This window comes from Populus euphratica, unplaced genomic scaffold (genome assembly GCF_000495115.2).
Source record: "Populus euphratica unplaced genomic scaffold, PopEup_1.0 scaffold198.1, whole genome shotgun sequence".
In the NCBI taxonomy this organism is placed as follows: Eukaryota; Viridiplantae; Streptophyta; class Magnoliopsida; order Malpighiales; family Salicaceae; genus Populus; species Populus euphratica.
The window spans coordinates 123,921-136,416 of NW_011500080.1; the positions used below are offsets into that span (position 1 = coordinate 123,921).

At 29.8% G+C, this 12,496-nt stretch overlaps 1 protein-coding gene across 3 annotated transcripts; it reads right to left on the reverse strand.

Annotated features, from left to right (window-relative positions):
• Positions 1-1,071: 1,071 nt before the first annotated feature.
• LOC105108770 (uncharacterized) lies at positions 1,072-5,776 on the reverse strand. 3 transcript variants are annotated; one of them, XR_839118.1, is made up of 7 exons: positions 5,303-5,776; positions 4,812-4,925; positions 3,694-3,774; positions 2,719-2,891; positions 2,427-2,523; positions 1,775-1,936; positions 1,072-1,366 (listed from the first exon to the last, which is right to left on the reverse strand). XR_839118.1 is itself a non-coding variant. In XM_011003217.1 (7 exons), the coding sequence occupies exons 1-6, from the start codon at positions 5,576-5,578 to the stop codon at positions 1,826-1,828; spliced, it is 852 nt and encodes a 283-aa protein (XP_011001519.1). In that variant the 5' UTR covers positions 5,579-5,776; the 3' UTR covers positions 1,072-1,372; positions 1,777-1,825. The 3 variants fall into 3 exon arrangements, 2 of the variants coding, with proteins under 2 accessions (XP_011001519.1, XP_011001518.1); XM_011003217.1 differs by having other exon boundaries at positions 1,072-1,372; positions 1,777-1,936; XM_011003216.1 differs by lacking the exon at positions 1,072-1,366 and having other exon boundaries at positions 1,599-1,936.
• Positions 5,777-12,496: the final 6,720 nt, after the last annotated feature.

Genomic DNA, 12,496 nt, shown 5'->3' on the forward strand with positions numbered 1-12,496 from the left:
GGAAGATAAATAACAATATAAATGTTAGAATAAATATATCTTTGTTTTGTTACAATAGTTAATAATGGGTCACGGGTCGTAAAATATAAAATCAGATTTGTCTTAAATAATAATGCATAGTTATTTGTCTACCAATGACTTATGAGTCTATGTTTTCCTAATAAGAATGAAAAATTGTATGAATGAATAGTCATGATTGTCATGTGTTTATACAAACAATCATTCCACTTATCAGAATTTATTGTCAAAATAGATATGAAATGCATTTATAGAGATTAGTTACTTTTTTAAAGATATATATTATAACAAGTTGGCATACCCAACACATTGAGAAAGCTTGAAATGAATATCATCTAAATAATTTGCAAACTTAAGATGATATTGTTTTCATTCTTATTTAACTTAATGAAACATCTACCTATACATTTATCGTTTAAAGCAAAAGTTGGAGGCCATATACATTACAAATGGATGTATTCATTCAAGAGGTTAGGGATTACACATGCATATTAAATTTCTAATGTTTTTTTTTAATTTAAAACATTCATTTAATTTCATACAAATATTTGTTCAACCTCAAGAAAAAAAGTTACAAATAAGGCATATGTTAAGGATTTAATATGTAAGGCTTATATTGATGAAAAGATCTCAATATTTATCTTGTATTATTTTAAGTTTCACTTAAGAACAAAAATCAATCACATTCTAAAATATGATGACAATGAAGAAATGCCTTTGAATGAGAATTTATCGATATTTTTTTATCCTACATGATGTTTACTAAAAAATATAGTGAGAAAAAAATACTTAAATTATCTTTTTTAAAATGATTTTTTTAATTGATATTTTTTAAAAATTTCATCTTAATTAAAAATTAAATTTTATAATTTGTTTCAATTTATTTTTTATAAAATTATTATAATCTTATTATCTAGGTTATAAATTTCCAAGTTTATCTAATATATTATCATTTTAATATTTTTTAAAAAATAACATCTTTAAAATTTTTTAAATCAAACTATTTTTTAACAGCTCATCTAGAATATCTTTAAAACCATTAACCAAGTCTTATTGAATCAACACCTGAGCAGTTTAAATTTTGTTTTAACTAGAAAATATGTTTACAATGTTTTAATAACATTTTCAACCCTCAACTTACAGCGAGGCAAAGATCTGCTGAAGAACTAAGTTACAATTGCTTTAAAGAAACCCAAGAACCAAAGAATATTCCACTCAACCGTGGATTACTTGGAAAAACAGCAAGGGCTGGGCCTGCAAGCTGGTATTGGAGCTGGACCATCTGGTTCATTTTCCTAGTAAGAAGCACTTTTACCAATGGATTCTTTCGACTTCAACAGTGCAGACCCTGTAGAGGTATACTGGATGTTAGGATGTCGAGGGTTAGTTGACGATACGATTCTATGCCCTTTTACATGCATCGGAATCATTTCCAAAGACTATTTCAACCAGCCAGAATTCTTCAATAGGAATGCTAAGGTAACCCTGACTCTCACAACTAAGCCTGGACAGTAGTGACAAGACATTCATAGATTGAAGCTACCTATATTATTTCATCTCCACCACAAGTGGTAATAGCATTGCGTTGGTAATACTCAATCCACTCTCCTCTTATTATTTCTTCCATAGGTTTGTTACATGTAAATTTGACAATTTTCATTCATCTAGACTAATAATGGATGACAGCATAAATTCTACCAAAAAGGAGAAGAATTTTACACTGGCAAGATAAGATATATTTTACAGTTTTTCAAACCTGAATGGATGCGAATCCTCCGCTCTCTTTGAGTGAGCCATGAAGCCTAAATCAAAAGGCATCACTTCCATCTCCTAGTATTGAGAGAGAAAACGGGGCAATAGCAACATTGAACGTGGGTGAGCCTGCTTTGTCGATGTGTTTCATCTCAAAGTCACCTTCCTGCAATTGTACGAAGGAAATAAAATTTACCAGCATCCCTATGAAAGGGAAATATCCAAAACTTTCAAAATCATTCACACTAAAATAAACTAAAAAAAAATAATTCATTTAGCTTTAAGAACACTTCTACAGACCACGACTTCCAAGAACATAAGGCATATAACCATAAAATAGAAAGCATGATGCCAGCAAGGCAAACATCCATTACTGTGCTGGAATTTGTTGTGTGGTGAAATATAAACTAGATTACATATCTCTGATACAGATATAATCAAGACAATATTTCATTACATGATAAAAACAGCCTTGCTTCGAGGCTATATGAACACTGGCCATATATCATGCTCTAACTTCAATACTCATGGGATTTATCAATCTTGATATATAAGCACAAACCTTGTCCCCATCCCCTCCAAATTACGAAAGGAAAAGGTCAAAAACCAGCAATCACTCTCCAGGTAGAGAGAATATAACTGCAACTGCAACTTACCATTCTACCATTAGGAGTGCATAGCGGGCATGCAGATGAGTATTCAAATGCTGTCCTAGGAAGTATAACTGGCTGTTCACCTATAACTCCAACTCCCCTGCAGCATGACAAATGATACAAAATTCATAGGAAGCCAATGCTGATGGAACCAAAAAGTAAAAGAAATTGATGGACGACGCACATGACACAATCCATAGGATTTGTCTCATCGAAGAAGTTGTCACCAAAACCAAGATACATAAACCAGAGTACTTTTGAAGAATCTTGACCAGAATAAGATAATTTAACTCACCAAACGTTTTCAGTTTTTCCTTTGGCATCTGTGATAATCCAGTGTCTTCTGAGAAGTTGAACGGGGCGATCTGAGTTATTAGTGATTCTTATTCTATATGCAAAGAAGTACTGCCCCTTTGAAGGCTGACTTCGGCCCTCCATGTACAAGCTCCTAACTTGAATCCTGATCCCCTGAAATACACAAGACTTGGGTTATGACTGCTCAAATCAATTTAAACCATTTCTAACATGCCTTTTATTTGGCCTCTTATTTTTTTTAATCAACTTTATTTTATCTATTGCTAACTCAGTTTATGCAAAGTAAAGCAACAAGATGATTACCTGATCAAGAGCACAAAACTCAAATCTAGACCAGATTGTGGGTATTTACCTTGACATGTTGAAAAGATTAAGACCAGATTGTGGGTATTTACTTTGACATGTTGAAAAGATCATGCATAATAAAGCAATTTTGTATTGTTTATTGCCAACTCACACATATTGCAACTGTCCCATCCATACACAACCCATTTATTCTCTCAATTTCAAACATGTCTGTACTATCATCAAAAAGATCATGCATGGTAAAGCACCTTTGTGTTATGTATCACCAGCTCACACGTATTATGAAGCCCCATCCAAAATTATCCCATTTATTACCCAATTTGAACATATTTCCCATGCTGATAGTATTTTATTAGATATGATATACCAGGAGGTCAAAACCGGTTATTCCAGAACATCAGGTGGGTCTCTAATTCAAATATGCTGAAATAAGTTTTGCACTGGCCAGATTTAAATACACAAATCAAATTGTAAGATAACAGAGTCAAGGAAAAATGGAGAGAATAAACATATGGGATTTTTTAAGTTTAAATCAATTTATATGCCAGATGGTCAAAGAAGCTACATGAACTAAATGAAATCAGTTTATATCAAACACGGGATTTCTAAAACAGTAATAACTACCATGCTGATCAGATTGTTAGCATACCAAGGTAGTTGCATCACTTGAACATTTCAAGAGAGAGTGTGGCGCAATTTCCTTTAACTCATCCCGATACCTAGCTGCATCCTGCCAAAAATTTACCAGAGATAAAAAGTTTATCAGAAACGTCCATGGTAAACAGAATAGCTTAGGAATAATATGAAATTATTTTTTATGGCATGATTCTGGCTAAATAGTTTCCATATCAATAAACTCAAATCATAACTGTAAAGCGCAACCTCATTTTAAGTCCAAGAAATATATAGGCCCCATTCCAAGACACTAGGATGAAGAAAAGACTGTTACTTGTACTGTTTTAATATATAGATTGATGCATCTCATTGCAAACTACCATTGGATATCCATGCTTCCATGAAGTTATATCACTTCCATGCCCTTTACTAGAATATTGAATTGCTTTGTGGTACTTTTATGGTCATATTTGTGCTGATAAATGATTTACGAAACAAGCATGCAGTCACCGGATAAGGCAGATGCCAAAGAGAAAAGATGGGATATCTTATGCTAAACTGACAACATCCTAAGAACCTACACTGTCAAAGCTTGCAGAAGGGTGGTTGGTGCAAGAGGTCTTCAACTCAAGTGCTCCATGTGGGTTGAGGCCAACTGCGGCCAACTATATCTTAACCTTAGATATATATCATGTGTTTGACCCACGATTGGGAACACTCATAGTTTTCGGACACTATTCTCTTATGAACTCTTCATGAAGGGGCAAACAAAATCTAAAAGCCTATAAAACTTAAAGAACAAAGGAAGCACAGGGTAGTTTATCCCGGTCATTTATATTGCTGGTAAATGATTATTCTCAATAACCTTTTTTCCTATTACAGTATCACAAGAAACTTAACAGGTAAAATGGGCAACAACTGGCAAGCTGAAACATTACAAAAGACGCAGAATTGAAGAACCAGGGAGACTGAAAAAATAAACAAAAAAACAACACAATAACCATTTTGACCAAACCCAAACATGAAATGTTTCCATCTAAAATGAATTACTTCTCCAGTGGTTTTAAAAGAATAGCAGCACAAATAAACCCACTATATAATATAAAGTAACATCACATTCGAATTGGAAAATGAGATGCCGCAAACAGTTACCTCAAACTGCTCATCAGCAACTGCCTCCTTCAGCAACCTATGCAGCCGCAAAACTGGTTCCTCTTCCTCAAATGACTTCAACGAATCACGAATTCTCGCAGCTTCTTCATAATCCTAATGTCAAAACAAACAAAGTTATAGAGTTACAATAGACATTGGTCAACTTTTGATACTCAATAACCCATTTTATTGCCATAACAAAAAACCAATCAAGCTTCTTGACCTTCGATGTCACACATATTTTGCTTATATTGGCCACATCCTCAACCAAAAAACAAAAAGGGTAACTTTGAACCCACAAATTGCTACATTTTCCGAGAAACCAAACAGTGATTAAGCATAAAATTTCACAATTAAAATGTAATGACAAATCAGAATTATTTTTAAAAAAAGAATGAAATTGATTTTATTTAAAATGAAATTGTTCCAAAGAAATAGACACAAAGAATTAACTGTGCGAAAACATAACAATAATAATACTAAAATGTTACCTCAGATTGCGCAGCAACCTCCATTTGTTGTTTTAGCATGGCATACGTTTGACTCCGTGACAAAAACGAACTCGGACTATGATCCGAACCCGAACTAGAACTTGTTCCTTCACCGTTTCCATCTCTCTCAACAGAACATGCAACAATCCGACAATTTCTGTAGGAAACTCTGAAACTCAAACACTGTCTCCTCTCCTCTCCGAAGCTCCGACCTGGAACAAACCTCCTCGTACCTGTACTAAAATCCGTCGACGGTCTCAGATTGAGGGACTGCATTTTTTTTAGAATAAAAAAAAGAAGGTAAAGAGCGCCAGTGTTTTTTATTTTTATAATGTCTGGCGACGGTGAGACTTTTTTACTACGAAGTGACTAAATTGACCCTATGAATATGTGCGGTTTATGGTAGAATAGAGAGACGAAGGAGAAGGGTAATTTGTGGAGTTCGTCGTTATCGAGGAGGGCGGGCTATTCATAGGGGGTAGCAGATTTTGCTGGTTATAGAAGAGAAATTTACACGTGTTGGATTGAGAGCGAGAAAAAGAAAATCAAGGAATCCTCGTTTAATTGGTCAAACGAAACGAACCACAGGGAAAGAGACTGCTCGTTGAATCCCCGAACGACTTGCTGACTACCTCGTTCAATTAGCATGATCACTCTTCTTGGTATGATTATGCTTCGCTGTTTCTGTTGAATCCCCGAACGACTTGCTGACTACGATTAGTATGATCACTCTGCTTGGTATGATTATGCTTCGCTGTTTCTCTGCTGCAACGTCTGCTATACTAGTTATCTCACCGATGCCTTTGGCACGTTGAAATTTAAAAAAAAAAATTAAAACTAAGAGTATACATGCTATTGTAATATTTTTTTATAAAAAAAATAATTATAAATCAAATGATTTATTTAAATATTTAATAATTATTTGTATAAATAAATAAAAGTTATTAATAATAACTAAAAAAAATTGAAAAAATTAAGAGAAAAGTAGTGAAATCGATAGAGATTGCAAGAATCATATACAAAACAAAAAAATTAAAAATTAAAATCTTTTATCTAATAAGAGCTTGTAAAACTCATGATCTAAGTAATGAAATCATAATAAACCGATATAAAAGAAATTAAAAGTAACCATAAAATCATTTAAAAATAATAATGTGGAATAATAAAATCATAAAAGAAAGTGAGGGAAAAAAATTATTCATAATCATATCAACTCTTACAACTTGTGACTCTTGTCATTATATTGATGTGAAAAATAGAAAAATCATGAAGCCTAATCCTAAAAATATTGAAGGATGAAACTGGAAAAAAATTCAATCACATAAGAAATTGTAATTAAAAGAATGATGGTGAAAATCAAAATAAAAATTAAATTTAAAGGTATAAAACAATCAAATTGGAGGGTTAAATTGAAAAAAAAAACTTTAATAAAAAAATCAAAAGAATAAAAGCTAAATTAAAAAAAAAATAGCATAAACTTTAATTCAATGATGAGATTTAAAACTAATAAAACTTTAATAAAAAAGCCTAGGGTAAAAACAAGAAATCAGAAGAATAAGGAGTGAATTGAAAAAAACAATATATAAAAAATTATAATTTAAGGACTAAATTGAAAACATAAAAAACTTTTCTAAAAGGGTTAAGGATAAAAATATGTAATAAAAAAACATAAGGATTGAAATTTAAAAAAAAAAAAAAGAAATAAGGACAGACATGCACTTTCTCTAGAAGAGAGAGAAAAAATAATTATCGGCGACAAACCACTTATCATTTTCCATCACGTGTCACGCTAAGAGGAAAAGTATGCAATAACGCTTCTAAAGACATGATGGAAGGTCATGCTTGGCTACTAGATGGCATCACATGTATTCCTTAAATAGTGCAATCACCATTCACACACTAGCAACTTTTACGAATTAAAAATAAAAAAAAATCAATGTTAAATTATCAAAAACACCCCTTATTACAATTGAAATAATAAATAAACCAACGTGTAAAACAACCCTAATTGCATTAATTTTTTTTCCTAAAGGCAAAGACTTGTTTTAATTGTAGCCTAATAAGAAAAAAAAAAAACAAAAACAAAGCCCTTGGTCAACCACTCAATTTTTTTTTTGTCCTTGATGGTAAGGAAGTATTTTTACTATTTTAAACTTTGCAAAAAGATAAAAAAAAAAAAAAAAAACCTTTGGTTAACAATTATAAATTTTGTTGACCTTAAGGGTAGAAGAGTAATTTCACTATACAAAAAAATTAGAATAGATTAACATTCCTCCTATCAATCTTTTAACGAACAATAAGCCTATAAAAAAGATTAAAATACCCTCACAACCAAGGTTTTTATTTTTTTTCAACCCAAGAGTGAAATGGTAATTTTACTATAACAATTTATAATAAACTGTGTCTATTAAAAACTCATGTCGTGTAATTTCCTACTTAATATATCTAATATTTTTTTTATCATTTTCTTTTGAATTTATTCAATAGTTAATAGCTATAAAATAAAAAATTATATATTAACAATAAAAACTAAGTTGTTAGGTGTTTTACTGGACACGCGTGTATTGTAGCCCCTCTCACATTTCACTATGAACTACATAGTTAAGAAAATTTTCATTTTGATCATTAAACTTTGTTTTTGGATGATTTGATCCATTTATGGCTAAATTGAATGCCAATTATTTTTTATTTGTTCAGATATGACAAAGTTGAAAAACATATAACCAAAGTGACAAAAGCTAAGAAAATAAGTGGCCTTTCCAAAACTGATGAGAAAAAATGATTTTAGCCTTTCATCTTTCTAATTTATACATTTCCAATATCTTTAGCTTTCAAAAATTCAATTTTATCCAAAATTTTATTTTATTTTTTATTTCTAAGTCCTTCATTTTGAGATAGGAGAAAGACAAAATCACTATATTATAGTGCTAAGGAGAAAAAATCATTAGTTGACACCATTTTCGACCACAAAAATGATTAATCGTGATGTAATGAGGTTCCATTCAATATGAGGAGTTCCACTATAGTGTTCCTTTGCCCTTCCAATGTTCGAGAGAGTAGATCTAACCTGAAGAAGTTTTTTTAATTTGAGTTTTTTTTATGGGTTTTTGGCCATAAATAAGTTAATTAAGATCTTTATGGTGTTTTTTATTTTTATTTTTATTTTTTAGGTCATAATGGGTTGAAAATAGAGATGAGAATGGATACCCATAGCTAAGGTTATTCAATATCTATACCCAAACTCGATCTTAAATTTTTTACCTAAAATCGATCGAGTATAAACCAAACCCAACTCAATCAGGTTTTATGTATTCTTGAAAACTCCAGTAATTTCCTATAGAAAATATTTGAATAATCATTAAATAAAATCAAGTTAAAATTCATATATTACCATATGACTTGAAATTTGAAAAGAAATTGAGTGCAAAATATGCAAAATCAAAGCAATTAGGCAAAGATTAGGAAATGCAAAGGGAACTAACTTGGCCAAAATGAATCAAACCACAATTACTTGAAAATATATTTAAAAATTTCAAAAGTTTTAAAGATTTTGTTAAACAGATTTAAAGTTGTTTAGGGTTTATGCAAAAATTACTTAAAAATCAAAAGTTAATTTTTGCTTTGAATATTTTCTTCAAAGTTAGGTTGTCATAAACCATAATTTATCCAATTATCCTGCAACATTCTCATTTCCAGAATCAAATAAAGCAGTTATATTACCAAAATTTATGGGTAAGTTATTTTTTTTTGTCAACTTATTTAAGATTTATTAAAATTTTTACTAAAATTTCAGCAAAGTAATCTCCCCTATACTAGAAAGATCCTAAGTTATCGACAATTTATTTTATACATATTTTATGCTCATTCTACATCATAACATATTTATATTGCATTGCAACCATAATCATTACTAGTCACAAGCATAATAGCTCACATATTCATTTTTCCTTCTCATTTACAAACACATACAAAATGGTAGTCAAAACTGGATAAACAACATTAATATTACAAGCATAAAATAGTAAGAATCTTAAGTCTTGATGATTAATATAAAGAGATATTAATACAATTCGAGTTATATAATTACTTAAAGGAAATACATTGGCATTCATTTAATTCCTAATTCATACAAAAGGAACTAGGAACCTAGAACACTACTCCTAGCATGAATGTGAAGGACCTATATTTTGATTTATGTGGAGTTATCCCCAATCCCATATATTTAGTTTTTTTCTCTTTTTTTTTCTCATTTCAACCTTCAACATTGAATTTATTGGAAATGAAACTTCATTATTTTTTTATTTATTTTTTATAAAATTATCTTAGTCTCATGACTCATGTCATAAGTTTTACAAGTTAACATATGTTAACTTTGATTATTTTTTTATCATTTTTTTAATTGAATTTTTTTTTAATTTTATCCTTTAATATTAAGTTGGTTTGAAATTAGGCTTCATAATATTTTCAAATTCTTTTTCATGGGGTTATCTTGAGCTTATGATCGAATTCGAAAGTTTGACAGGTCAATCTGAGTCGATTTAATATGTTTTCATCTCAATATTTGAAAACATATAATCCAATGTGTCATTGTATTTTTTTGTCCAATATACATCATATTTTAAGTCCATGATTACAAAAGAATTTGTTAGAAAATACATTAGCAACAATTGGATTTTTTTAAGTTAGAAAAAATGATCTAACCCGTAGCATAAAATCAGCCAATAATCTAGTAAAAAACTCTAAAACATGTGGGAAAAAGACTATTGAAATCCATATTAATAAACCATTTTTCCATTCTTAAATTTTAAGGGTTCATTGGTATTACCATGTTGATGAATGATGGATTGGTCTTTCACATTTTGTATGCACTATAAAATGAATTCATTACCATTGGAGTCAAATTTTATAAAAATGATGTCCATGGGTGTTTTTGTATTTTTAATTTTCTAAACACAATAACATGACTTAAATGCCCTTAAAAATGGAATTTCCTTTAGCTTATATCCTGGGGCTTTTTTGTATTTTTACTCATGTTATTTTTTTGTTATTATTTGGTTTGTTTAAGGGCAATCTTATAATTTTAAAAATAGAAATATTATTAAAAATTTTTGTTGATGCATGCAATGCACGTGTTAGCGTGTAAGCGACTATTGTAGTTTTCAAATAATGTGTGTGGAGTTGTCCCGTGACCAAATTCCATATTCTTCGATGATGTTTGATTCATCTCAGAATCCCCTATGTGATGAGGCAGTGCATATAGTAAACTGTCATTTAGTTTGGTGTTATTGACCTTCACTTTTCTCTTTTCTTTTCCTCTCTCTCTTCCTCACTTTCTGCGCATGCCCCTTCAAAATCTCAAAGCAGCCCTTATGCAACAACCCTAACTTTCTATTTAGATGATACTAACTGAAACAACCCCAACTTTCTATATAAATTGACATGCAATTTCTTTCCTTGCATAATGTTAAAAATATGGCAAGTTGTTTTCTTGTTGGTAATAATGGTCGACTAGGTCAACTTTTTGATCTACCAGTTTAGCCTATTGGTTTAACATTTCCCTATACTAGTTATAGTAATGATCGATCGATTTCATTCTATCTATAATTCGGTCAATTGATTCATTTTATAACTTTATTATTTCCCTTATTATTTAATAATTCGATTGATTAGTTTTCTAGACTGATTGAGATAATAACAAAATTTATTATTTAAATTCATCAAATGATCGATAAGTTAAATTTACAAATCTAGTTGGTTGACCATTTTTAATAGAATCAATCATCTTTAGCATTCATCCTTGGAACTTTTCCATATCATCAATAACTTTTATTATGAAATATTTTTACATTATAATCATAGTCCAATTCTTCTTAACACTTCTCGTACCATTATATTCCATGATTCAAATTCACAAGCAATAAATAATGTAAGGCATTACACATTTTTCTAAGAAAACATTATAAATTCAAATTATACATTTAAGATCTTTACAAAACAAGGAACATAATATTATAAGATTTATTAGGAAAAGCTTATCAGAAGTGGTACAATATTATAATCTCGACATAGATTTCTTATCTAATTTTACATTATAAAAGGATTAATTTTCTCAAAATCACAATTTCAATGATTATAAAAGAGAAACCCTTTAATCATTTTAATAATTCCACACAAGAACATGAAGTATGTGGAATTAAATTAATAATAAGTATGAGTTAAACTAGGTTATTAGCATATAAACAATTAAAAATCCTTATGATGAGATATATGTTTAATTTATTTCTCGAATCATTCTAAACCATACTTTTCAAATCATAATTGAATCATTACAATCAACCACTCTCTCATAATTCCACTATAAATGATTACTTATTTTCACTAATTTTTTTTTAATTTGGGCATTCATTTCCATCATTTAATAACTCAATTATTAAACATAAAAATCAAATTTAAATCCATAACTCATTAGATAGCTAATTTTATCACCCATAACAATGTATCAATCTTATCATAAAACGATTAATTCCTCAACTCATTACCAAACACTAGCTCTATCACAAGATAACTACTTCATCAACCTATTATGGGGCACGAGCTCCATTATAAGATAACTAGTTCTTTAGTCCATTATCAAGCACTAGTTCCATCATCAGATGGATAGTTCCTCAGCCTATTATCATGTATTAGTTTTATTATAAGATAACTAGTTTCTCATTTCATTATCGAGCACCAATCTCATTACCAGGAAGCTAGCTCCAATAACAGTACTAAATTAAAGAAAAAATAAGGTACAATTAATGAAATTGAGAACTTCTTGTATTAATATTAGAATATCGAGGAGGTATGCACCTACCTATTATTAGTGTTCTAAATGCACTTTTTTATTGCTAAAGAGCTCCTACAACCTCTCCTGTATCAACAAGCATATTATATCATTTTTCATTTAATGCTTATTTCACATAATATAATCTAAGTTGATTCTTTTAATTCAATCATCATTTTCAAGAGCTAATTAACAAGACAACTTCTTATTTCATTATAAAAAAAAATCTAAAAAAACGAATCTAATTCACCTTTTATTTAAGATAGCCAAAACTCTTTCAAAGAAAAACTTATTTATTTTACTAATTCATATATAAGTTTGTTTCTTACCTGTCCAAATACTCATTTATAATTAATTAATTAAGAACTCAT

Bases quoted from the DNA above. Each gene is read 5' to 3' on its own strand.
- LOC105108770 (XM_011003217.1), bottom strand. From the start codon at position 5,578: ATGCAGTCCCTCAATCTGAGACCGTCGACGGATTTTAGTACAGGTACG. The intron at 2,892-3,693 runs GTATGCTAACAA...TGTGTATTTCAG, and splicing joins CAAGTGATGCAACTACCTTG to GGGATCAGGATTCAAGTTAG. The intron at 1,937-2,426 runs GTAAGTTGCAGT...GTACAATTGCAG, and splicing joins GCACTCCTAATGGTAGAATG to GAAGGTGACTTTGAGATGAA.